Source organism: Nelusetta ayraudi, unplaced genomic scaffold (genome assembly GCF_046127955.1).
Source record: "Nelusetta ayraudi isolate G7.1 ecotype Tasmania unplaced genomic scaffold, CSIRO-AGI_Nayr_v1 ptg000005l, whole genome shotgun sequence".
Classification (NCBI taxonomy): Eukaryota; Metazoa; Chordata; class Actinopteri; order Tetraodontiformes; family Monacanthidae; genus Nelusetta; species Nelusetta ayraudi.
The window spans coordinates 5120001-5142970 of NW_027466055.1; the positions used below are offsets into that span (position 1 = coordinate 5120001).

Genomic DNA, 22970 nt, shown 5'->3' on the forward strand with positions numbered 1-22970 from the left:
AAAAAGAAAGAAAAAGAAGCAGTAAAGATGACAGTAACATGTTTGGGTGTCTGTCAGGTGTTTCAACAGATGGAGGGGGATCGCATCAGAATGCTTAGGTGTGCCCTATGGGACCATTGCAATCATTTCTCCTTGCAGAGTGTAAAAGATGATGAGGTGAGTTGGGTTGTGAGTGCTCAATTAATCATACTCTCCAAATTCTCAAATTTCAGCATTTCAAGTGTTGTAAAACATTTGCAGTCGTAGTAAAATCATTCATCATCTAACTATGTATTTGTTAGTGTCTTAAGAAATTTAACCTGAAACATGACATTTAAATAGATATATATATACTTAGCCTTTATTCAACCAGGAAAATTCCATTATGATTAATAGCCTCTTTTACAAGGGGGATCTGGCCAAGATAGGCAGCAGCAAATACAAAACACTGTTTGTCGGTGTTGTTGTAGTTGTGTACTGAATTTACAAGCAAATTATGAAATAAAAGTATGTTCATGAGCCTGTGGAACAGAAAGCAACGGGAAATGTTGAGAATGGAAGAACTAAGCACCAACACCTCTCGGTACAATTAATGAACAAATGAAGGAAGTCAGTAGACCAAGTACTGCCTTATATACACAGGTATTGGGTGGCCGGATCGGCTCATTCAACCTGAAAGTATAACTCGCAGTGGTGTGTCAAGTGTTTACAATTCAATTTGAACAGAAGAATAGACTTTGCCGCTCTGATCTTTAAAATTTGTCTTTTTTTTGTATATTAAAAAAAAACAACAACTACAGTATTTCGAGGAGGTGAGAAGAGTGCTGGAACGGTGTGACATCACAAAAGACATCAACTGTTTCATCGAGATGAAAACTACAGGATCCAGGCCTCCAGGTGGGTCGACCTGGTTCATCAAAGTATAAAACGGCTAGCTTCTGCTTTAGCGTCTTATTTCATGCTTCCGGAAAAATGATGACCTAAGAAGTACAAGTTAAAAATAAAACTGGATTCAGACTTCACTTTAGGCAACATATTCAACTTCCCTTCTCTCCTACCAGAACCCATATTGTTTGAGATTTGCCACTGGATGGAGACATCAACAAATGGCAATTGCCAAAGTCTTTCTCTGGGAAATGACAGCACAAGGTCTGATGTTCTCCAACTTTAGATTGTAGTAGTTTAATAGTTTCCATATGGAACATTGGAAATGCCATTGGAATTGGGTTAATTTTAGGATAAGGGTTATGGTAGTGTTGGGGTTAGAGTTGGTGTTGGGGGTATAGCACTGAGGTTGGTTGGAGCACAATTGCAGTAGGGTTTGGTTTTGGGTAAGGTTATGGTTGGGGCTGGGTAGGATTGAAGTGGGGTAAGGTTTGGATTAGGGTTAGGGCTGTTGGAGGTGTAGGGTTTGGGGTGGCTCGTGGTGGCTCGTGGTGGGGTCAATATAGGGTTAGATTAAAGGTTGGAGTGGGTTCAGTTATTGTTAGAGTCAGGGAGAGTAGAGTCAGGTAATCGGTAGGGTTATTATTCGGGTGTTGCTTTTGGTTAGGATTGTTGTAGGGTTAGATTGGGGTAGGGTTTGAGTATATGTTGGGTTGGGTTAACATTGGAGTAGAGTCGAAGTTGGGTTAGAGTTCAGGTAGGTTCAGGGTTGACTAGAGTTAGGGTTAGTGCTAGGTTTAGTTAGTTTGAGTTAGGGGTGGGGTGAGGGATGACAACAGGGTTACAGATAGGGTTCGGCTTTGGCTTAGGGGGTTATGGACAGGGTAGGGTTAGGTTGTGTTAAGGTTAGGTGTGCGGTTGGGTTAGAGTTAATGTAGGGATAGAGATGGGGTTTAGTTTGGGGTCGTTGTTCTGCAAGGTTGGGGTAGGGTCAGTGTAGGTCTGGGGTTGGGGTTAGAGTGAGGTTGGGTTTAGGTTGGGATTGCATAAATCATTCTCTGGGAGATGAAACCATAAGATCTGATGTTTTCCAACTTAAGGTAGTTTTAAAATGCAACAAACATTGTAGGCCTTCCGCGCACTTAGAACACTGTTTTTTTTCCTCTTGTGAATAACTCAGGTCCTTCAATCCTGTTCTTGCAAGTTCATCAGGAAGCGTCAGCGTGAGCAGCCTTCAAAACCTACAAACTTCGCTGACATCTATTGATGAACGTGAGTACTGCAACCTACTGTTCACTCTGACGTCAGTGTTTGGTTGGCGCGTCTGATGTTGGTCCCTGCCAGGTGATCAACTCACATAAACATGGATGAATGGATTTTTTTTTTTTGGTCTCATTAAAAATACAACCGGGTTGAGTAAGACTTTATGCTCTTGATGTAGAAAAATGTTAGAGAATCTAGTTCATCAGTTCATCTAAAATTGTAGCAGCTGTCATTTGCTTTTCATTCCAACTCTAGGCGAGACTTCAGAAGATGCATATGCACCTCTCAAGTTCAAATCATCACAGGCCAGATCTCAGACTGATGAAGACAAATATACTGTTCTTTATGAGTACAACGCACAGGTGATGGGTTTATCGCACATCATCATCATCATCATTATCATCATCACAGTTATTCCATATATGGAAACGATTGTATATCAGATATGCATTGTTTCAATTCCCTGATAACTTTTTGTGTGTGTTCAGGTATTGGACGAACTGTCTGTCAACCGGGGAGAGGTGGTCCAGGTGCTGGAGCGAGGAGAAGATGGTTGGTGGACAGTGGAAAAAAATGGGCAGACGGGACTAGTGCCAGGAAACTACCTGGAAAAACAGTGAGGACTTGAGAAATGTTCATATTTTCAGGATCTTAGTTTAAAACACAGCGTCTTTCACATGGTCTTGATATGAAACTTATCTTGCATGCAATTTGCGATTTTTCACCAATAACAATATTATTTATCTATACTGTATCCATTAGTGTAATAGGTGTGCTTGCGATATTGTATTTATCATCACAAACTACAATCAGTAATTAGCGGTGTTGTTTGATTTGACTTTTTCTTTATTAACCGTCAGTTCCGCTGAATGAAAGGTTGGTTATAAGGTGCGGAAGCGCTTTGTTTCAATAACATGTTTTAGGTTTCCGTTTACCCCGTGTGACCCTGAGCTCGGGAAGAAGTGGGTATGAAAGATGAATGAATGAGGTTTGTTTTTAAGAGGAAGCAACTACCAGTGTTTCCACTGGAGTGTTTCCCCTGAACATTGATCAATTACTAAAAAAAATTACATATTCCTCAAGCTATGAGAGAATAATAGTTGCTCTGGCTGAATGTTTTGAGTGATTGGCTTATATACAGTATTTTACAATTTTGAACACACAGTAGTGTCAAAGCTTGTTGTTTATCTTAACTATATGTCAAACTTTATTCCCCCCATGCTGTTGCTTTGGTCAGTTCTGTGTCGATGTATAATTTATTCAGAATAAAAATTTTCCTGATGTGCAAACTGGGAATATTTGTTTTGAAATATTTTTCAAATATTACCTATGAAAGACTGAGCCACTACTGGAGCAAGGTCAAGTTGAAATGGTTTTTATTTTATTTTTTCTCCTGTCAGTTCTCTTGTATATACACAATGTCTGCTTGTCTTTTTTTTTCTTTTCCCTGTGGCACTAGCTAAACATCTAGGGGTCAACATAACAGCTCAAAAGTATAAAGACGGTGCACAATTTCACAAAAAACATAGTAGGAGAGAACATGTAGTAATTCTTCATAGCAGGTTAATAACTAACAAATCAAAACGGATTGAATCTATACACACACTGGTCTCCTGGTAACACTAATACTTCTAAGATCAGCACACTGGAGAGGCTCAAGGTTCATTCACACTTTACATATTGGCAAATTCTCACTGTTGATGCCTGGTGGAGAAAATGTCCACAGTGAAAGCGTGGACATCATTGACACCCTGTGCATTTGTGCACATGAAGAACTCTTTCTGCCAGGCAAAGTCTTAAGTGGGACAAAAACAGAGAGCTGCTCCACAGCCTGAGAAACAAACGCAGAAATTGGTTCCTTGATGGCGTAGACGTTTTCTCATCTCGTGCGATCGAGCCAATGTCTTGGAACGTCACGCGAGTGCTGTTTAAGTGTAGTCAATGTAACAACTATCTCCTGTCATAAGTGCAAACCAACACGCACGCTTTAACATTCCACATGTCACTCATTTCACACACACTCGCCATCCTCACAGGGGTTGAGCTCAAAACTGTCCGAAGCGACACTCAACAGGAAGGACAAAGAAATAATCAACAACAATACGGTGAATTTTCCAGATACAACTTTGGATTCTGCAAAATGTCAGTAGTTTCCACTTAAAAAAAAAAAGAAAAAAAAAGTAACAGTTACTCAGAAAGCATGTAAATAAATATTGTTTTACCTTTGAAGCCTGCGCCCACCCAGACCACATTGTCAGTGTTCGCTACTATATTATGATTTGTGCAAGGTGTGCTTGAGCTTGTATAACTACAGCGGGAATCTAGTGTGGAAATGTCCGGTGACGCTCCTTTTGATTTTCTCAGCTCTTCGCCTGGGCTCTGCTTTGATGCTTCCCTCATGCGTAGCTGTTAGTGGTGACCAGCAACTCGTACGCTGGGTCGTGACTTCTCCGGCACAGTACGACACAGGCGCAGAGCATGCCCAGCATCTGCACAGGGACGGGAGGGTGAAGATGTGGAGGAAAAGGTGATTGAGTGTGAGCTTAAAGCCTGCCGGAAAAAAAGCAAACAACTGATCTGCTGTTGTTAAAAACCTATAATCAAGCATCATAACCACAGTGGTTTTCCACTTTCTGTACATGTTTAATAAATCGCATCATGGTTAATGTAATCCAACCAAAACTTTGTAAATGACAAATAGAGAATTTTAAATGGTGCATTTTAGTTTAAATTAAAGGTAGACTGTCATCATATGATTGCTTTGAGAGCATCATTTCCTGGTTTAAAGCAACTATGTACTGTCTAAGTAATCTGTTACAAAGGTTAACTACTGATAAGCTGGCTGCTTTGCTTTTCCTGAATAAAAAAGCCAAACAATCTATTGCCCAGATAGTTATTTAACTCTAAACTATGTGTACACAAATACAGATGCAGGCACAAACCTGGGGAAACGGATTTTGATTTTGTTTTCATTTCAAATTGGGAACTTTGCAGCAGAATTTTCCTCCTTACCTGTATGGATGCAAAAGTGAGGGCGGCCCATATGACGTACATCATGATCTCCTTCAACTTCTTCACAACAAGAGCTTCGCAGCCCTAGTAGAAAAAAAATAACAACAACACTGGCTTTTCTTGAAATGCTCTACAACATGAGGCGCAAATGAAGACTTTGCCCCCTGCTGGTACCTCTTGGTAGAGATCAGCTGGTCGGGTGAGAGTTCCGGTACAGTTAGTGATGCTGGGCTGACAGCAGCTGACTGGGACGCTGTTGTTCTTGGACTCTTTGAACCAGCGGGTGTTTCTCCAGTCAGAGTAGTTGTGAATGCCACAGCAGTGGAGCTGGAATGTTGATGGTTCGCAGTTGTTTCAGGGGTTTTTCACAAGTTTGGAAAGTCAGTTGTTTTTATTGCACAGGAAATGAACTGAATTTAGAAAAAAAAAAAACATATTGTTGGCCTTCTCTCACCTGCCGCTGCACATAGTCGATGGCACGGCTGGGAGCGTCTGTGTTGGTGCCGTTGTATTTGTTGTAAACCTTCTGGATGGAGTGATTGACTTGGTCTTCAACCTGAAACCAAAAGGCAACAATCTTCAATGATCCCTTGAATTAAAATCATAGAAATGAATTCAAAAATGCATTGGGCATGTGGCAATTAAATCAATAAGTGTGATATCCTCTAGGCCATATGGAACTGAAAATCAACCTGATCTAAAACAAAACAAGAAAAAACATTAAGATAAAGGTTAAAAACAATATGTGAATCTACAGTACTTTTAAAAGCAACAAATACTTGTTTGAACATGCATTGTTCCACTTCACTGCTGAAGGATTCTCATTCTGTGCCATGAGTCAGTGTATTTACCTTTGCCCTGTATATGTAGCCAAGCACCACCACCACGCACTCTGTGACAAACACCAGCAGCAGGATTGCGGCAAACTGAAAATGAGAGCGGATGAAATCTTCAGAGTTGTGCAGTGTGAAGCCGCGATTTGGATCAGATTGTCTGTCCGCACTCACCGTCGCAAGGCCGCAGGAGCTCTCGCGTATCGTAGCGCAACACCCGATCAAGCCGATGATAAAGAGCAGAGTTCCCACTGCTATGATTACCACGGCAGGAATTAGAGTGTATATGTCTTCAAAGAAGTGGTCATAGTCATCGTACGTGATGAACACGTAAGCGCCAATGTAGCATAAAATTCCGGCTGCGGCCTGCAAGGAAAAGAGACATTGAGGTAAGACTTAAAGAGACTGGACAGAAACAGACAATGAGATGATACAGAATGTTACCACACCATATGTTTACAAAAAGGGCATTTGAAATATTTAAGCCGAGAGAATATACAGCAATGAAAACACCTAAAAGACTGCACATGGCAGCGTTTCAATCCACAAGGTACAACTTTTCATAATATTGCATATAAACTAAATTATGTAAATTCACTTTAACAATTGTGCGTCTCTCTAACGGAATTCCTGTCTTTTACTTCTATACTTTCTCCGCTTGTTGTAGAACTTTTGCCAAACACAAAGGACAGATGCCCGATGCCTCACTGATATCGGTTACAGCATTCCAGGCACATGTAATCATAAACCGCTACTCCCATGGAGTCTGGGAGGAAAATTACAGACATGAAAATCATTGCAATAAGAGACCTTTAAAAGAAATCACCTAATTTGGATATTGCAATAATAATATGCAGTGGGTAAAACAAATAAAATAACAGCAGCATTTTCGTTTTAACATAAGCCTTACTCATAACTTCTAACAAATAGTGTTTTTTTTTGGTTTTTTTTTAATGTATTTCAGCCATCTAAGCATTTAAGCATTTTGAAGTTGAACTTCTTTTGATGACCATTAAACGATAAACAAACGGACGCTCCATGAAGTCGACTACATACACATACATACATTGTGCATGTACACTGTATAAACATAAATCAACTTCCAGCAGCACTTCATGTTCATTCACCCCCAAAATTCGCTTTGAATTGTCATCGAAGCCATCGAAACATAAGGGCGGTCGAAAAAGAAGAGCGATTGCACAGACCGCAGCACATCTAACCCCGTGTCGATCGCACTCGTGTCCGTACAATTTGTCGCCGCTCGTCTTTTCCGTGCTGGCTGTAGGTGTCATGACAAGGTGAGCCCGGCTCCAGTGCAGCACTGCAGGTGGAAGCAGCGGCCGCTTCGCTACCTGTCAACTGCTGCTGCATCACGTCATCGAGAAAACTTGTGGGTGGCAGCTAGCGACACAAGCTAGCTACCGACAAGATGCATCTCATTTCACACGCGTTACTTTACGGGTACACACGTACACACACACACAACAACAACAACAACAAAAAATGCATCTACGTGACTAGCTGCTCTCCAAACGGTCGCTATTATGTCACAAAACCCCGAAGCCTCGTTGCGCATCTCTGGCGCAGTTTTCTAGCTTGCTAACGCTCCCCCGTCCCCTGGCTCCATCACTGGGATGCTGCCGCTGCTCAGTCTCCCAACATCAGCCGTTTCCTTACCCAGAATATGAGGTTGAGAAAAACCAAGACGGTTTTGGAGGACGTGATTCCGCACTGCCCCATGTTCACTGCACACACCGTGTTAGCCGCACCGTTTCAACAGCGACTGCACATACAAAGAGGAGTGCACCTGCAGCTTTCGCTGTTATGATAATAAAATGGCTTCGGTGGTCCAGCCCCACTGTGCGGATTCTTACGGGCTCGACCAATCAAATTGTGACGAGGATGTCACGTGCTCGGATAATTTAGTTGTCCAAAACAAACAGGCTGATGGAGGACGACGAGACGACTGAGGGCTGCCAAATCTCGCCAAAACGTTTTGTTGCAACTGTTTTATAAACATTCATTGAATGAAATGTTTATTGTACCAATCCTCCACTATATACACAGCGACACAACAATGTACATTGTTCGAAAAAGAGGTGTTCATTTCCACTAAATAGATAGAGCATTTGTTTTATTAATATTTTATAAATGGCTAAATCCGCAATTTTCTTAGATTTTATAAATATCATATATGTGTACATATCTTTACATAGTATACTAACTACTTTAATTATCTATGCATCTTCTATACCCGCATTCTCCAGCACTTAGGGTCGCGAGGGATTGCTGAATTCTATCCCACTTTAAACATTTCACTTGAAATATCTTGAAAATGTATTTATTCAGTTTAGTCTTTAAAAAAGATATTCAACCGAATGAATTCAAGAGGATAGTGAAACTGATAAGAATTTTAACGAGTATGGAGCAAAAACCATAAAAATGACATTTCATTGCAACTGTAATTGTTTTTGCATTCCTTGTTACATAAACAAGATGAATAAAATTTGTTAGATTCGTTTCCATTTTCGCTTTGGAGCAGTTGGTCCAACACATCTCAACCCTGAAAGGTAACAAAACAATGACATATCCCTGAGGTTTCAAGTATAAAATGCAAAAGTTTTAATGGTGTGTGGAGTCGCATGTGTATGTTGGATAATTATGTTGTGGTTGGATTATTTGTTTGCAGTATGTCCTATGGTTCACAGGAGCCTCAGAACGAAGTTGATCTGTGTTAGAAATGTTCATGCCAGATGGGGGCAGTACAGACCGAGTGAAAGCCTCTATCAAAAACACATCCTTGAACCAGACCCCATTTAGGGCCACATATCATTCCCAGGTGCAGACGCTGCATCCACATCACGACTGCATAAGGATCATGCATCAAACTCCCCATTTATTTGTTTAAATGTGCCCATCTGTTCACCGCCCAGAGACTGAAATAATTACAATCTTGAAAATGTGTCCCTTTAAGCCTTGTTTTTATTAAGAGGAGAAAAACCGAACAAAACCAATCACAATTTTCTTTATCTACTTAAAATGTGCGAATTAAACTGGAGTGAGTACGAGAGAAAAGGCGATAAAGCAACCACGGCTGACACAACATCTATCTAAATAATAAATTATTTATGAAGGCAGTAAACTGAGTCAAACACGGACAGGAAGACTATCTCCAATCCCAAATGCAGAAAGACATCGTGAGGCATCCTTGTAATAGAAGGAGTGAAAATATGGTTAATTGAGGTTTGTTGTAATGAAACAGATTTTGCACCATAGGCTATGCACTGTAATTAACGTAGAGTGAATACAGTGGCAGATTGCTTTGGTAAAGTGTCTCAAAAGTAATAACTACTGATCAAGTTTATACACTTCAGTTTCCCTTCACATCTCAAATATTGTCATTTTTAATCAGGCAACAGACGGTCGTTCTAATCTGCCTGTCTTTTTCTAAACTTACGGGGGGGTTGTATGACATATGAGGTGAATTTGTTTGGTGTAAAAACTGAAAAATATGAAAAATCTTTGTTAAAACAAACATGTTCATATATTGTTAAGTATACCAGGAATAGATGCAAAGCTCTACCCCCCTTCAACCGTTGTTGATGACAGAATGCAGAGAGATCATTGGGTGCACTCCAACTCACAAAACAGAAATTCATATTTTATAGAATTTATAAACATAACCTTCCTGACATGGATGGAGTCTGCTGAACCGTGTGAGGGGGAATGCAGAGCCTGTAATTTGTGTGGGAAGGCAGAACAAGGGATTATCAGGTAAATCTGAGTGTGAAAAGGAGCAAACAGTAATATGAGCAAACGTACATTGTAAACACGAGGCGCAGAGATGCTAAATATCCTTCTTCCCCTCTAGAGGAAGGTGGCATCTGCCCTGAGATTTGATCTCACGAGGAACGGTTGAGCTGTCTTGTTTAAGCAAACAAATCTGTACGCGCACACACTCAGCAAACACAAATGAATGACAGTAAGTCATAACACGGGGCCATGCTGTGTTACAGCAGGTGTAACTCATTTCTATCAGTCCAAGACAGGCAGTCACACACTTGTAACTGTAGTTTTTTGAATCTTTATACTTTTATAAAAAAAAAAAAAAATTAACTATTTTTAAGATACTAAAGAACAGCTTGCAATAAAATGTATTTTGGCTGCAGATGGTAGGTTGTCAAATCTACAGGTACCTTTGAAAGTGGTACTCTATATTCATACAGATCATTTTCCCAAAAATACCACAATACACTGCAAAAATTGAGGAAAATAAAGATCCTCCATTAACCTGGCTTTGTGTACTTCAGGAGGAAAATTCAAATAAAGACCCTGTCTCAATTTTGAGCTGCAAATCTATTGTAGGTTAGCATTTACAATTTAGTTCATTTGTTACAGTCTGTATAAAACTACAACGTGACAAATAATTGTATTGTATTGTATTGTATAATTGTATTACATACAATGAGTTTTTGTGCACTGTTTTAAAACAATAAGAGGGGAAAAGGGGGAAAGAAAATGAACACCTCAGCAATACAGAGCTTTTCAGAGCTTGAACCATTTTCACTTTTGCACGTTTGCTTGTGTTAGTGTAATCTCTGCTCTGACTCATTAGGATGGAAAACTATTAAACTTATTAATTTAAGAACATCTGGCTTGAATGGAAAATTGTCATGCATTTCCTACCACTGCACCAAGGTTCAAACAGGGAGGATATCTCTTGCCTTCAAAGTGACGTTTGGACATCAGCATAGTATTGTGGGAGGATTGTTGAAATAGCATTGACATTCTGCATTAAAGTTTAGCTTGAGGCGAAGAACTGGCCGTCTCACCTCAACGCTATTGATGGAAAGAACAGATCATCCCTTTCATGCGAAGGACCAGGAAAGTGCAAAAGAAAATATTGATTTCATTTGTCATGAAAATGTGATTTATATAAGCTGCCTACATTTTTACTTATATAACTTTTATTTTGGAAATTGCCACAAGCTGCTCATGTTGGACCAAGAGGATTTTGAAGGTCACATGTACCTCTGTAGACGATACAACCATAAAATAAAAGAGGGGGGGGAGCAGACTTACTTACACTGTTTTTATTCAGGTGTCTTCTCCACAGTTGTACCAAGAGCATTGTGAATGACAAAACTCATCTGTAGGTCAGTGTTTAAGTCAACCTTTCTGTCGGTCTTCTGCTATGATGCCAGTGAATACCCACTAATAGCAAGTGCAGTCTTAAAATATGTGTCATCAACCACGTCAAAGCAGTGCAAAGAATATTTTTTATTTCATATAAATAACTTTCAATCACATGACAGTGTGAAATATCATCTCAAGAACCAAACTGGAGGGAGGAGGCGACTTATTGCAAATGGCACATAAGCCGTTGGCTAAGTATGACAGTACATTACAACCGGGATCAGAAGACCGCAGATTCTGTCCAGTTCATGTATTGACCCCAAAATCCAGATGATATGGGGTCTGTGTCCATGCCAAGCACGTGTCACTTTGTACTCTGAACGTAATTTGTTAAAATCTTCATAAACAAGTCTGCCTCCTGAAATGAAAAAAATACACATAGAGTACAGAGATGAAAATATGAAGGTTAACAAATAAACATTCCAGGAAATCATCATTACATTGACAGTTACCACCACCCCCACCACCATCATCATCATCATCATCATCATCATCATCATCATCATCATCATCATCACTAGAATCGATGTCATTCACCTGTTTTTTCGAGCGGCCCTCTTGTGTATCCACCTGTGTCCGCAGCGCCACCCGCACCAACTCCTGGAAGAGCTCGGCCAGTGCGCTCTGCTTCGCGGGCATGGAGACCTCCAGCTCATCGAGACCCTGCCTCTCTGCTGTAGGCAGCAGGGGACCGTCCATCAGGCTCTTCTTGCCCATGAAATGTCCTGCCAGTTCCAAACAAACACTTGATCAAGAAAAACAACAGCAATCAAAACTTCACTAAGAAAATGTGCTGTGTGGAAGGAGGGCAAGAAAATTCAATATCACCCAAAGGCAAAGATGCGACCGTGCAAGGTGAAAAATAAATGCTGTAAAATAAATGCATTCTCACTTTAAAATAAATAAATAAATAAATAAATAATAATAATAATAATACTTTTTTTTTTAAATAGAGAAATTGATGTAAGTCACAAACACATGACAAACTAGTTCGGATGGAGATTGTGCTCACCTGTCGCCCACAGGTTCCCTCTTGGATTCACTTTAATTTTTGCAACTTTATTCCTCAGCTCAGTCAGGTCGAAACTGACCGCGGTGGTCAAAGGCATGAAGGAAAAGACGAGCAGCAAAGTAAACAAGCCGCACTGGCAGACGTTGTTGAGCGGGAAGCCTCTCATCTCAGCGCGTGGCGGCGAGTCTTCCTCCAGGGCGGGAACTGCGTCTGAAGCGTCTTCCTGTTGGACTCAGACTGCGCGGTTTCATCCCGCTTTTATAGCTCCTCCTGAGCGGGGTTGGGCTCTGTTTACGTTGCGTGCTCTTCCCTTTTGGACCCGGTGGAGATGGTGAGTGACGAGGTTGGGCTGGCAGGAGTGCGCCTCTGGCTGTGCGTCTTTTACGCACGGCACGACTCGTGGGGTCAAATGTTTGGATTCACGAAGGAGTCGATGTAATGAAGCGCATGAATGAAGTTCCAAAGTGTGTTGGTTTTTGGTTATTGTTTTTTTAATTGTGATGAAAAATTCTCAAGCATGTCACAGCAAGAGAAGTATGTTCCACTGTCAGGTGTTTCTTTGCAGAGTTGCTGCTGATCTAAATTGTGAGACTACAGCAACGGGGAAGTTAAAAAATATGACATTTTTTCTGGACAGACCCTCTTTACACCATTTCACTCTCAGTTCCGAGCCTCCCTTCTCCTTATTATGAGCAGCGTGACATTTGGCCAGTAGCAACACGCTGCTGTGATCACAATTAGACCTCTTAAGGACAGCGGAACCCGCTGATTCTCTCTGCCAGAGCCGATAAGACAGACTGCCTCTTTGTCACTTCAGGGTGCTAAAGTTGCAAGTTTAGAGAAAGTGCAGGGGCTTGTTGTTTGCTCTTTTCATAACCTTTGGTTTTACACACACACAGACACACACGCACTCCCTCCACGTTTTTAGACATTCTGCACGGCTGAATGTCAGTCTCATTAGCAGAGTGACCGAGCCAACGCCACGCCATCATGTGCAAATATAGATTAAATGTGCCGTGGCAGGGTCACGTTTCTCAAATCCTCAAGGTCAAGTTTGCAGTAGGACAATTCAAGTGTATTGGTTTATTCAACACAAGGTCAAGAGCATTAAGCACCGATCAAGACGCCTCCCAAACCAACTTAATCCAAGCTTGGATTGAAGTGGCCCAGTGAAGTTCTGATTTAAATTAAATGTTGATCCATTCCTGATTACATGTCGATGTTTGATGAGCCAAAACCAGAAGCAACCTGAGTTTGAGAACACTGAAGTGTGCTCACATTTTTTAATGTGCACAATAGCTAAAATGATGAGGACACTTGTAACAAAGCTGAGTCTGTACCTCATTCCACTGACCTTCACATGTAATCAAATGAGCTGAGCAACTTAATTTACAGTAAAATGTATCACCTATGTTTTTTGTTGTCGATAAGCCCCTTATTTGTGTTCTTGCAATGTTTATTTCTCCCACAAATCATACACTAATTAGTAATAAATCATATTAAGACTATTAAAGTTGAATTATCAATCGTGGATGGTAACCAGATTTAATATTTAATATCATTCATATTCAGTTGTCATAAAATACTCAACATATCTTTTCCAAAGACAATGGTTCAGCAAGGAAAGAAAAAAAAAAACGTATTTTAACTGGATGAATGCAGTTTCACATTCTGAGGTGTAAAAGTAAAAGTTCAAATTCAAACTAAAATTGCTCTGTTCCCTCAAAAATATTTTAAAGCTTAAACTTTTTTTGTCCAAATGTAAACATCCTATCCACATTTCTACAAAACATTCAAACAAATTGTACAAAAAAACTAAAAAAAAAAAAAAAAAGCCTGTTGGATTTTTGACAAAGTCGAACTGAATTCTGTCTGAAAAGGCATGAGTGAGGTTTCCTGGACACGGTTCATTCTTCTTGGGCCCTGATGGTCGGGACGCCTCACTCTCGATGGACCAACACGAAGAGACCCAGCATGAAGAGGACAGCATACTAGCAAACAGAAACACAGGAAATGTCAGGAATCCTACTGGTGCAATCAAAACTTAACACCTATATACAAAGATAATCAATTATTTGTAAGAAAAAGAGAATTTCAGTAACTTACTTTGAACTTGGGGTAATCATTCATCAGAATCGTCACAATTCCAATGTATGGCACAAACCTAAAGGGTAATGTGTAGAAATATTATTGCGGCTATTGATCGTAGTCAAATACAGCTTAATATTGAGCAACAGTCAATTGGACTCAAATGTCATTAACAATTAGGATATTGATACATTAGATGGATGTCTTTATATGAAAACAGAACATAACGTAACCAACATATTGAATAAAACAAACAAAAATATAAAGGCATCTTATGATCTTCAACATAAAATGTTTGTTGCCTTAAGTAAGTAACTTCCTTTATAACTGGACATGTTGAGATTTCTCTGCTCACCCTCTTGCTCGTCCCACCACGTCTTTTTTCTCCAACCAGTGTTGGCCCTGCTTGTATAGTCCTCTGTCGTCCACTGCATTGTTGTCTCCTTTGGTCAAGAATTTGATGTCCCCATTTTCCCTGTGAACAGCAAAGAGGGGTGATTGGTCAATGTTGCACAGGAGCTTCTCTGTTTTCAAGCAGCAGTCTCTGAATGAGCGCAGATTGTTTGATGCACATGCAAATGCACGGCACACAATGACAGTGAAAGAACAAGGCATTCATAGACTATGATGCAATGAAAAGGTGAGTTCTTACTTTTCATGGATCTTTAGTACTCTGTGGACTATTGGGATCTCTCTGCCTTCTATCCTGAAGACGACAATCTCACCGACTCTGATGGGATCCTCTACTCGGTTGGTCAGAAAAAGGAGATCTCCTCTGTGGAAAGCCGGCTCCATACTGCCACTGTAATCATCAAGATATAAGGTCACAATGTAAGTTAGTATCAGTGTTTCCGTCATTAAGATAAAATATGGTTCTAGTTAGGACTGAAAGTACAATACCATCAGGATGGCTTTCTATCTATCTATCTGTCAGTTCCCCTCTGCACTCAGGGTTGTGACATACATCAAGTTATGTCACTAAATTTTGGACAGTTTTTAAGCTGTCATCAAAAGAGTTGATAACCTTGATGTGCTGACACGTTCTCTATAGAGATTACAGTGTTTTCTCATGGCACAAACAATGTGGTCAGTGGCGTCCCGTCACTGGGATTTCATTTTGACATGTGAGGCTTTAAAAGTGTGCAGATGGCAATTCGGGTGTGATTTCCAATATAATGAGCCAGTTTTTGACTGTTAGAAGGCTAAGACAGAAAGAATCTACACAGCACTAAGGTGCAACAAGTCATCAGTGTTTCACAGGTTAAACCTATTAACACAGGAGTGTGTTGCGGGGTAGTGATTTGCGAGCCAGTAAATAAACATGTGCGCTCTGCCTTGAATCAAGTCTTAATTATCAAATTGTTTTGGGAAATAGCTCACACAGACCTCACTGCGATGTTTTAGCAGGCTGGCACTGATAACAAAGATTAAATGAATTATTAGAAATGATTCAACAATGGTACGTGATAAACTCACCTGAGAACAACTACAATAGGACTCTCGCTGCCAGTGACGACCATCAGACCCTTCCAGATCATCAGGGCAGAAGAAACTATCATTCCGAAGTTCAGCACCTGGTAATAGAGCTGCAAACAAAACACTTTTATTAACGACACGAGATTTCGTTTGAACGTGACCACAGCTAATGAAAACGTACATCTTCCCTTTCAGACTGTATACGGAACTGTGATTTTAGTGCAGTATACGTGACATCACAATAAAGCTGCTGTGCTTCGACAACATTCTGACAAAAAGGCGGAATATAAGCTAACAGCACTTCCAACGAGATTTCTACAATGTGATTTTTATTTTTATTTCCCTACGGCATAATCGGAGATTTCCAATGATAACGTGCATAAAACACTTCACTGTGCAAGACGGCAGAGCGATAAACAGACTGACTGGAACGGTGAAGACCGATCGCGGCTAGTTCGTGTTAGCACCGAGCTCTCTGGCCATACAAAGAAGCGATCGTAACATCACAGCCAAGTGGCGCGAATACCCACCTGCCGCTTATTCATGCGACGAACATCGTCGAGGAAGTCTAAAGAAAGCATTTTTGCAAATAATCCTCCACAGAAAAAATACCAAAAAATCACATTAAAACGTTAAATGTTACGAGCATATGGATGCACAAGCCGTGCACTGGAAGTTGCGACCAAACTTCCGGGTGCACTCAACAGGAAGTCCCGCCTCCTCGCTGAGCGCTGGGTTGAGGTGTCGTCTCAGGATACGAGAGGGAGCTGAGGGGATTTCCCAAAGTAGTGCGCCGCACACAGTCAACTTTAACTTCTGCTTCTATATGTTCTTGCAATGTATATTTTCCCCACAAATCGTACACTACTTAGTAATAAATAGTATTCAGACTATTTATTACTATTTATTGTCCTATCCACATTTCTACAAATTTTACTACAAAAAAAAAATTTTAAAAAAATTGTTGGGTTTTTGACAAAGTCGAACTGAATTCTGTCTGAAAAGGCATGAGTGAGGTTTCCTGGACACGGTTCATTCTTCATGAGCCCTGATGGTCGGGACGCCTCACTCTCGACGGACCAACACAAAGAGACCCAGCATGAAGAGGACAGCATACTAGCAAACAGAAACACAGGAAATGTCAGGAATCCTACTGGTGCAATCAAAACCTTAACGCCTATATACAAAGATAATCAATTTTTAGTAAGCAAAAAAGTTTCAGCAACTTACCTTGAACTTTGGGTAATCATTCATCACAATCGTCACAATTCCAATGTATGGCACAAACCTAAAGTATAATGTGTAGAAATATTATTGAAGATATTGATCATAGTCAAATAAATTGGAATCTAATGTCATTAACAATTAGGACATATATTAAAACAAATTAAATGTCTTTATGTGAAACATAACATAACATAATGAATAAAACAAGCAAAACTCTAGTCATTGATAAATGGTGGGCTTGTTCTTCAGTCCGTCCAGTCCGATACTGTACATTGGAGTTTTCTCTGCTCACCCTCTTGCTCGTCCCACCACGTCTTTTTTCTCCAACCAGTGTTGGCCCCGATTGTACAAATCTCTGTCGTCCACTGCATTGTTGTCTCCTTTGGTCAAGAATTTGATGTCCCCATTTTCCCTGTGGACAGCAAAGAGGGGTGATCTTGGTCAATATTACACAGGAGCTTCTCTGTTTTTTAAGCAGTAGTCTCTGAATGAGCGCAGATTGACAGGACTGGTCACAGGTGTTCCTTTTTCCACAAAACTGTAATTGGAATTCTCAGGTTTGATGCACATGCACGGCACACAATGACAGTGAAAGAACAAGGCATTCATAGACTACGATGCAATGAAAAGGTGAGTTCTTACTTTTCATGGATCTTTATTACTCTGTGGACTATTGGGATCTCTCTGCCTTCTATCCTGAAGACGACAATCTCACCGACTCTGATGGGATCCTCTACTCGGTTGGTCAGAAAAAGGAGATCTCCTCTGTAGAAAGCCGGCTCCATACTGCCACTGTAATCATCAAGATATAAGGTCACAATGTAATTTAGTATCATTGGTTTGAATGCCAAATGTGGTTCTAGCTAGGACTGAAAGTACAATACCATCAGGATGGCATTTAAACAATTCATCCATCGATACCCGTTTCTTCCTGCACTCAGGGTCGTGACGTAAATGCAGTCATGTCACTAAATTTGGGTCAGTTTTTAAACTGTCATCAAGGAGTTGACAACCTTGATGTGCTGACGTGTTCTCTAGAGAGACTGCAGTGTTTTCTCAAGGCACAAACAACTTGGTTGGTGACGTCCCATCACTGGGATTAAATTTTGACATGTAAGGCTTTAAAAGTGTGCATGTGTATTGTTTTTGGGAAATAGCACATACGGACCTCACTGCATTAATAAAGATTAAATCAATTATTAGAAATAACCACATAATTTACAAATGAGTTCTTTTTTTTTTTAAATGGTACGTGGCAACGTCACCTGAGAACGACCACAATAGGACTCTCGCTGCCAGTGACAACCATCAGGCCCTTCCAGATCATCAGGGCAGAAGAAACTATCATTCCGAAGTTCATCACCTGGTAATAGAGCTGCGAACAAAACACTTTTATTAACGACACAAGATTTCGCTTAGACGTGACCACAGCTATTGAGTCATGTCGGGGGAGGCGCGAAACATGAAGTGGGGTTTGTTGTTGTTTATTTGCAAAATATAAATGACTAAAACAGATGAGTTATTTTTAATGATGTTTCAATAAAGTTGAAAACAGCCTATTTTGTCACCGTTTTGTCAGAGTGGGGGAGCATGAAAATTTTTCTTCCTCCAAAGCGGGCATGACAGTAGAAGCCTGAGAGCCATTGCCACGAATTGACCCCACAGATTGTGACACACGGAACAATACAGAATGTACAATGCCCTCTGATTTAGAATGAGTCTTGTATTTGACAGAAAAAAACTTCTTGCCAGCTTAACTTTTATATATGAAATATGAGGTTTCCAGCAGATTATGTGGTCCAGTATCACACCAAGAAATTTTATTTCATACTCTTTCTATTCTTATATTATATACAATTACAGTTGCTCGTTCCTCTATTTTATGATTGCCAAAAACACATTTGTTTTAATGACAGTTTGTTCCTGTCAAACTTATTTAATTCTGATGTGATCACCCTCAAAAGCAGCTGCAGATTGTCCCCAGAACGAAAGACTTTTGTGTCGTCAGCAAATAAAACACATTTTAAAATACGCCACTTGTTGCTGTTGGCGCCAATACCCACCTGCCGCTTATTCATGCGACGAAGATCGTCAAAGTAATCGTCTAAAGAGAGCATTTTTGCAAATAATCCTCCACAGAAAAAAACACACCAGAGAATCACATTAAAACGTTAAATGTCGCGACCATATGTCCCAGACGTGTAGTGGAACTTGCATCCAAATCTTCCGGGTGCACTCAACAGGAAGTCCCGCCTCCTCGCTGAGCGCTGGGTTGAGGTGTCATCTCAGGATACGAGAGGGAGCTGAGGGGATTTCCCAAAGTAGTGCGCCGCACACAGTCAACTACAACTGTGACGTACATAACACACACACATATATATATATATATATATATATATATATATATATATATATATATATATATATATATATATATATATATATATATATACATATATATATACATATATATATATATATATATATATATATGTATATGTATATGTATATATGTATATGTATATGTATATATATATATGTATATATATATATATATATGTATATATGTATATATGTATATATATACATATATATATATATGTATATATATATGTATATGTATATATATATATATATATATATATATACACATATATATATTTTTTCAAGGTATGCAAGAGAAGGTGAATGTGCCAATTGCTGAGTGTTTGCCTTGATTTATTTCACAGAATGTAAACTGAAAAGTATTGTTTTTTCTTTTTTGTAATTTGTAATTGCTACGGATGTAAAACATTGGGATAGGACCTCCTAGTCCATCTCGGATTTATTTATTTTTCTGTAAATGTGTCACATCACCAGGAAGCAACCCCCCGACACACAAAAAACTAGGTGTCGGAGGAGAATCAAACCAACAACCCAATGCACCACAGTCAGGCTTCTATCACCCTGTGCTAACTGTCCTGATGAGGTGACATTTAATTTTCTTGCCCTTCTCTCTTACCTTGATGTTAAAGGACAGATAAATTTCATATGGTGGAGACCAGGATTCGAACCCCGGTCTCCCAAATCACAGTCAGCGCTCTAATCCACTGAGCTAACCAGCCTGAAGATCAGCATCAGATTAACAGCAATGCTTTGACACTGGAAGATTTCGCCACTGGACTGTTCAATAAACTGCAGCTACATGGATAAATAAACAGCTGGTCACTTTGAACAAGTGTGACACACCAAGTGGAGCTGAAGCCTTTCATGTCCAATTCTGACAAAAAAAATAATCTTTTCTCTTTTAAATTTCATTCAATTTGAAAAGAAGGAAGGGAGAGCTAGCTAGCTAGCTCCACTTACTTGTTTGCTGCTTCCTGTTGATGTCACTTGAAGGAAATTCCAAATGCTCAGAAGATTGAAATGCTCAGAAATTTGACGAACGCAACGCAACGCAAGTTTTGGTTTGTTGGGTTTGATTTTAGTGGTTTAGGTTTTTGATTCATTTTGTTGGTTTTTATTTGGTTTTGTTGGTTTGAACACCGCCCCGACACACACACACGCACACACGCAGCAGTGTTGTACCTCTGGTCCACGCTGGGTTTTGATCCTGCAGTCTCCACGTTGGGAGTCACCGTTGTTCACCACTAGGCCATCTTCAGCGCTGATGGCCAAGGAGCTATAGAGGCCTCAGTGCTTCACCCAACACACAGACACACAAACAACTCAGCTACATTCCAAATATGCACAACAAAAGATTCTTCAACTGAATTTCTTAATAACAAATATCTCATTATTAATTATTATATATGATATATATTATATAATTATTTGTAATTTTGGATGGTTTAGAGATATTTATTGTGTTACTGCAGAATCACCTGACATCCAGCTTTGCTGGAGCAGTGAGCGGCACCCCCCATGCCTCCAACTCCTTTCAACTCCAATGCCTCTTCTTCTTTTATTTCACCACAGAGGTAACACTGCTGTGACTGTATAATATAAATAGGGTTACTTATTTAACTTCACAGTCATAAGGCCAATAAGGTTGTTAGCTCAGTGGGTTAAACCTCTTGACTGTGGTGTAGGAATTGTGGGTTCAAATCCTGGTGATGAATTTTAAATAAGTGATGTGCTGAATATTATTTTATTTAAATTACCCTAATTTTGTGTTTTTAAATTTTGTTTGTCACAACAATCATCTCCATGAGCTTCAGCCAAAGGAGTTAGGGAGAGAAAAAAAAAGTGTTGGGGGAGAATTGAACCAACAACCTCAAGTGCAAGACAGTCAGGCTTCAACCAGCCTGAGCTAACTGTCCTGATGAGATGAGATGTTATTTTCTTGCCCTTCTCTCTCACCTTGACTTCAAAATTGAGACAAATTTCACATGGTGGTGACCAGGATTTGAACCCTGGTCTCCCACCTCAGAGTCAGACCTCTAACCCACTGAGCTAAGCAGCCTGAAAGATAACATAACATAACAGTGGTGGTGTAGTGGTCCCTGGAGAAGTGAGTATACTCTCAGTTCATAACTAACCAGCACTGCAAAACAGCAGCTGTCAAGTTCACCCACAGTAGCTACTATGCGTCTACTAAACTCAGGGGTTTCTCACCGCATACCTGATTTTCTTATTTTTATTCTTTGCCTACGCCCAGAATGTTGTGGTTTCTTCATATCATGTCAATATTCCTGCAAGCTTTCCTCTTTGCACTGAGAGAGTGAGAGCTGACATGTGGTTCCAGCTGTATTTACTACCGCTACTTATACTGAATGCCATATGAAATAACACCAAGCTGCATTCAAGCTGCTCAGCTGTAATTCATGACCCTACTATTACCCTGTGTTCTCCATCATCCATTTATTTTGAACTGCTTTGCATCATCTGCTGATCAATGAACAGTGAACAGCTAAACATTTTACAGCCTTTGAGTTCCCTCTCTCAGATGAAATAATGGGCAGTTTGTATTCAGTTTTCCTAATCAGCAGAGCTTGATGTGACACGGAAAATTAACTCAGCAGTGGAAATCAACTTGGCAACGGCACCGAGAGCAGCAGCGTCAGCCTGCGACTTTTGGTAGGCCTGAGATAAAAGTTTTTTTCAAATGCCAACTAGTCTGTGGCATTTAGGAGCGTGTGATCCTTTTCACATAATCTGCCCAAATGGTCACAACTCCTGTGGCCCGCCAATGATAATTAAGGTCATCTAGGAACGACAACATGAGGTCACATTCTTGGATGCCACTCTCTTGCCTGCTCCACCGTTTGTTTTTGAAATGAGATTGTACCCTAGGCAGCCCACAATCTCAATAAAATCTTTCCAGGCGTTAATGTATTAGAATAGAAATGGAAAAAAAATCCAGTGGTTGTTGTCAACACTTCTTTTATGCCATTTGTTGCTGTACTTCACATCCTAAGAAGCACATCTCTTTTTTATATTTTGCTCTGTGAGCCAGAATGCTCTAACCGAGTTTAATATACTAAGGACCCACACTGTGAGTGAGAGATCACCTCAGCTCAACGTTAGGTCCAATTAAATCAAATGGCATTAGCTCCGGCCAACATGTACACACAAAATTTCTCTGGTTGGGGACTAACAATTCCCTCATTTGCTGTGTCTCATTATGATTATTAACGCTAATATAATTACTTGAAAGCCATCCAGTGCTCTCCTTAAATTCCATCAGAGCTTCTCAGTGGAGCGAGAAGACCCGTGCCACAGCATTTTTCTCCCGTAATTTACGTGCTTCACTTAAATTTTTCATGTAATTCTAAGCAGGAAACTCATTAGGATTAAGGAATGCGTCGCTGACATTGTCCTCCTTGGAATTTAGTCTTTTAAATGGGGGTACGAAAGAATTATTCTTGAGGGATGCATGATATCAACACAGTAAATGTCGTCAAGGGGTTTTGTCATAAAGAGGGAAAAACACATTTTCTAAACGTTTTCATGAAAAACCTAACGGAAGATGTTGGAGGGTATTTTAACATAACATAATCGCCCTCATTTTAAGCAGT

General features: G+C 40.1%; 5 protein-coding genes across 5 annotated transcripts in view; 1 reads left to right on the top strand and 4 right to left on the bottom strand.

Moving 5' to 3' along the window:
• pstpip1b (proline-serine-threonine phosphatase interacting protein 1b) overlaps positions 1-3314 on the top strand; it is a 7365-nt gene extending 4051 nt beyond the window's left edge. Inside the window, exons 10-15 of the mRNA XM_076050990.1 lie at positions 58-156; positions 780-876; positions 1041-1128; positions 2045-2136; positions 2383-2489; positions 2616-3314. Of these exons, the coding sequence (XP_075907105.1) occupies positions 58-156; positions 780-876; positions 1041-1128; positions 2045-2136; positions 2383-2489; positions 2616-2747 (615 nt within the window). The 3' untranslated portion in view covers positions 2748-3314. The remainder of the gene's footprint in view (positions 1-57; positions 157-779; positions 877-1040; positions 1129-2044; positions 2137-2382; positions 2490-2615) is intronic.
• Positions 3315-3486: 172 nt separating this feature from the next.
• Positions 3487-7809, bottom strand: tspan3b (tetraspanin 3b). The gene is made up of 7 exons (XM_076050938.1): positions 7650-7809; positions 6147-6338; positions 5991-6065; positions 5594-5695; positions 5314-5466; positions 5140-5223; positions 3487-4616 (listed from the first exon to the last, which is right to left on the bottom strand). Exons 1-7 carry the CDS (start codon positions 7710-7712, stop codon positions 4524-4526), a joined length of 762 nt encoding a protein of 253 aa, XP_075907053.1. The 5' UTR covers positions 7713-7809; the 3' UTR covers positions 3487-4523.
• A 3324-nt stretch (positions 7810-11133) lies between these two features.
• nmbb (neuromedin Bb) lies at positions 11134-12398 on the bottom strand. Its single transcript, XM_076046782.1, has 3 exons — positions 12181-12398; positions 11706-11893; positions 11134-11526 (listed from the first exon to the last, which is right to left on the bottom strand). Exons 1-3 carry the CDS (start codon positions 12344-12346, stop codon positions 11473-11475), a joined length of 408 nt encoding a protein of 135 aa, XP_075902897.1. The 5' UTR covers positions 12347-12398; the 3' UTR covers positions 11134-11472.
• Positions 12399-13711: 1313 nt separating this feature from the next.
• Positions 13712-16431, bottom strand: LOC142904707 (signal peptidase complex catalytic subunit SEC11A). Its single transcript, XM_076050978.1, has 6 exons — positions 16275-16431; positions 15745-15854; positions 14921-15070; positions 14624-14743; positions 14287-14344; positions 13712-14171 (listed from the first exon to the last, which is right to left on the bottom strand). The coding sequence occupies exons 1-6, from the start codon at positions 16323-16325 to the stop codon at positions 14121-14123; spliced, it is 540 nt and encodes a 179-aa protein (XP_075907093.1). The 5' UTR covers positions 16326-16431; the 3' UTR covers positions 13712-14120.
• Positions 16432-16564: 133 nt separating this feature from the next.
• Positions 16565-19217, bottom strand: LOC142904698 (signal peptidase complex catalytic subunit SEC11A-like). Its single transcript, XM_076050965.1, has 6 exons — positions 19035-19217; positions 18237-18346; positions 17614-17763; positions 17264-17383; positions 16975-17032; positions 16565-16860 (listed from the first exon to the last, which is right to left on the bottom strand). The coding sequence occupies exons 1-6, from the start codon at positions 19086-19088 to the stop codon at positions 16810-16812; spliced, it is 543 nt and encodes a 180-aa protein (XP_075907080.1). The 5' UTR covers positions 19089-19217; the 3' UTR covers positions 16565-16809.
• Positions 19218-22970: the final 3753 nt, after the last annotated feature.

Excerpts from the sequence above, each read along its gene's own strand:
- LOC142904707 (XM_076050978.1), bottom strand. The coding sequence starts at position 16,325 with ATGCTTTCTTTAGACTTCCTCGACGATGTTCGTCGCATGAATAAGCGG. Across the intron at positions 15,071-15,744 it reads CCTATTGTAGTTGTTCTCAG|TGGCAGTATGGAGCCGGCTT; the intron begins GTGAGTTTATCA and ends TGATGATTACAG. Across the intron at positions 14,345-14,623 it reads GTGGTGGGACGAGCAAGAGG|GTTTGTGCCATACATTGGAA; the intron begins GTGAGCAGAGAA and ends ATTACCCTTTAG.
- tspan3b (XM_076050938.1), bottom strand. The coding sequence starts at position 7,712 with ATGGGGCAGTGCGGAATCACGTCCTCCAAAACCGTCTTGGTTTTTCTC. Across the intron at positions 5,696-5,990 it reads GCTACATATACAGGGCAAAG|GTTGAAGACCAAGTCAATCA; the intron begins GTAAATACACTG and ends TTTTGGTTTCAG. Across the intron at positions 5,224-5,313 it reads CAGCTGATCTCTACCAAGAG|GGCTGCGAAGCTCTTGTTGT; the intron begins GTACCAGCAGGG and ends TTTTTCTACTAG.
- LOC142904698 (XM_076050965.1), bottom strand. The coding sequence starts at position 19,088 with ATGCTCTCTTTAGACGATTACTTTGACGATCTTCGTCGCATGAATAAG. Across the intron at positions 17,764-18,236 it reads CCTATTGTGGTCGTTCTCAG|TGGCAGTATGGAGCCGGCTT; the intron begins GTGACGTTGCCA and ends TGATGATTACAG. Across the intron at positions 17,384-17,613 it reads GTAATAAAGATCCATGAAAA|GGAAAATGGGGACATCAAAT; the intron begins GTAAGAACTCAC and ends TGCTGTCCACAG.
- nmbb (XM_076046782.1), bottom strand. The coding sequence starts at position 12,346 with ATGAGAGGCTTCCCGCTCAACAACGTCTGCCAGTGCGGCTTGTTTACT. Across the intron at positions 11,894-12,180 it reads AGGGAACCTGTGGGCGACAG|GACATTTCATGGGCAAGAAG; the intron begins GTGAGCACAATC and ends TGGAACTGGCAG. Across the intron at positions 11,527-11,705 it reads AGGGCCGCTCGAAAAAACAG|GAGGCAGACTTGTTTATGAA; the intron begins GTGAATGACATC and ends TTTTCATTTCAG.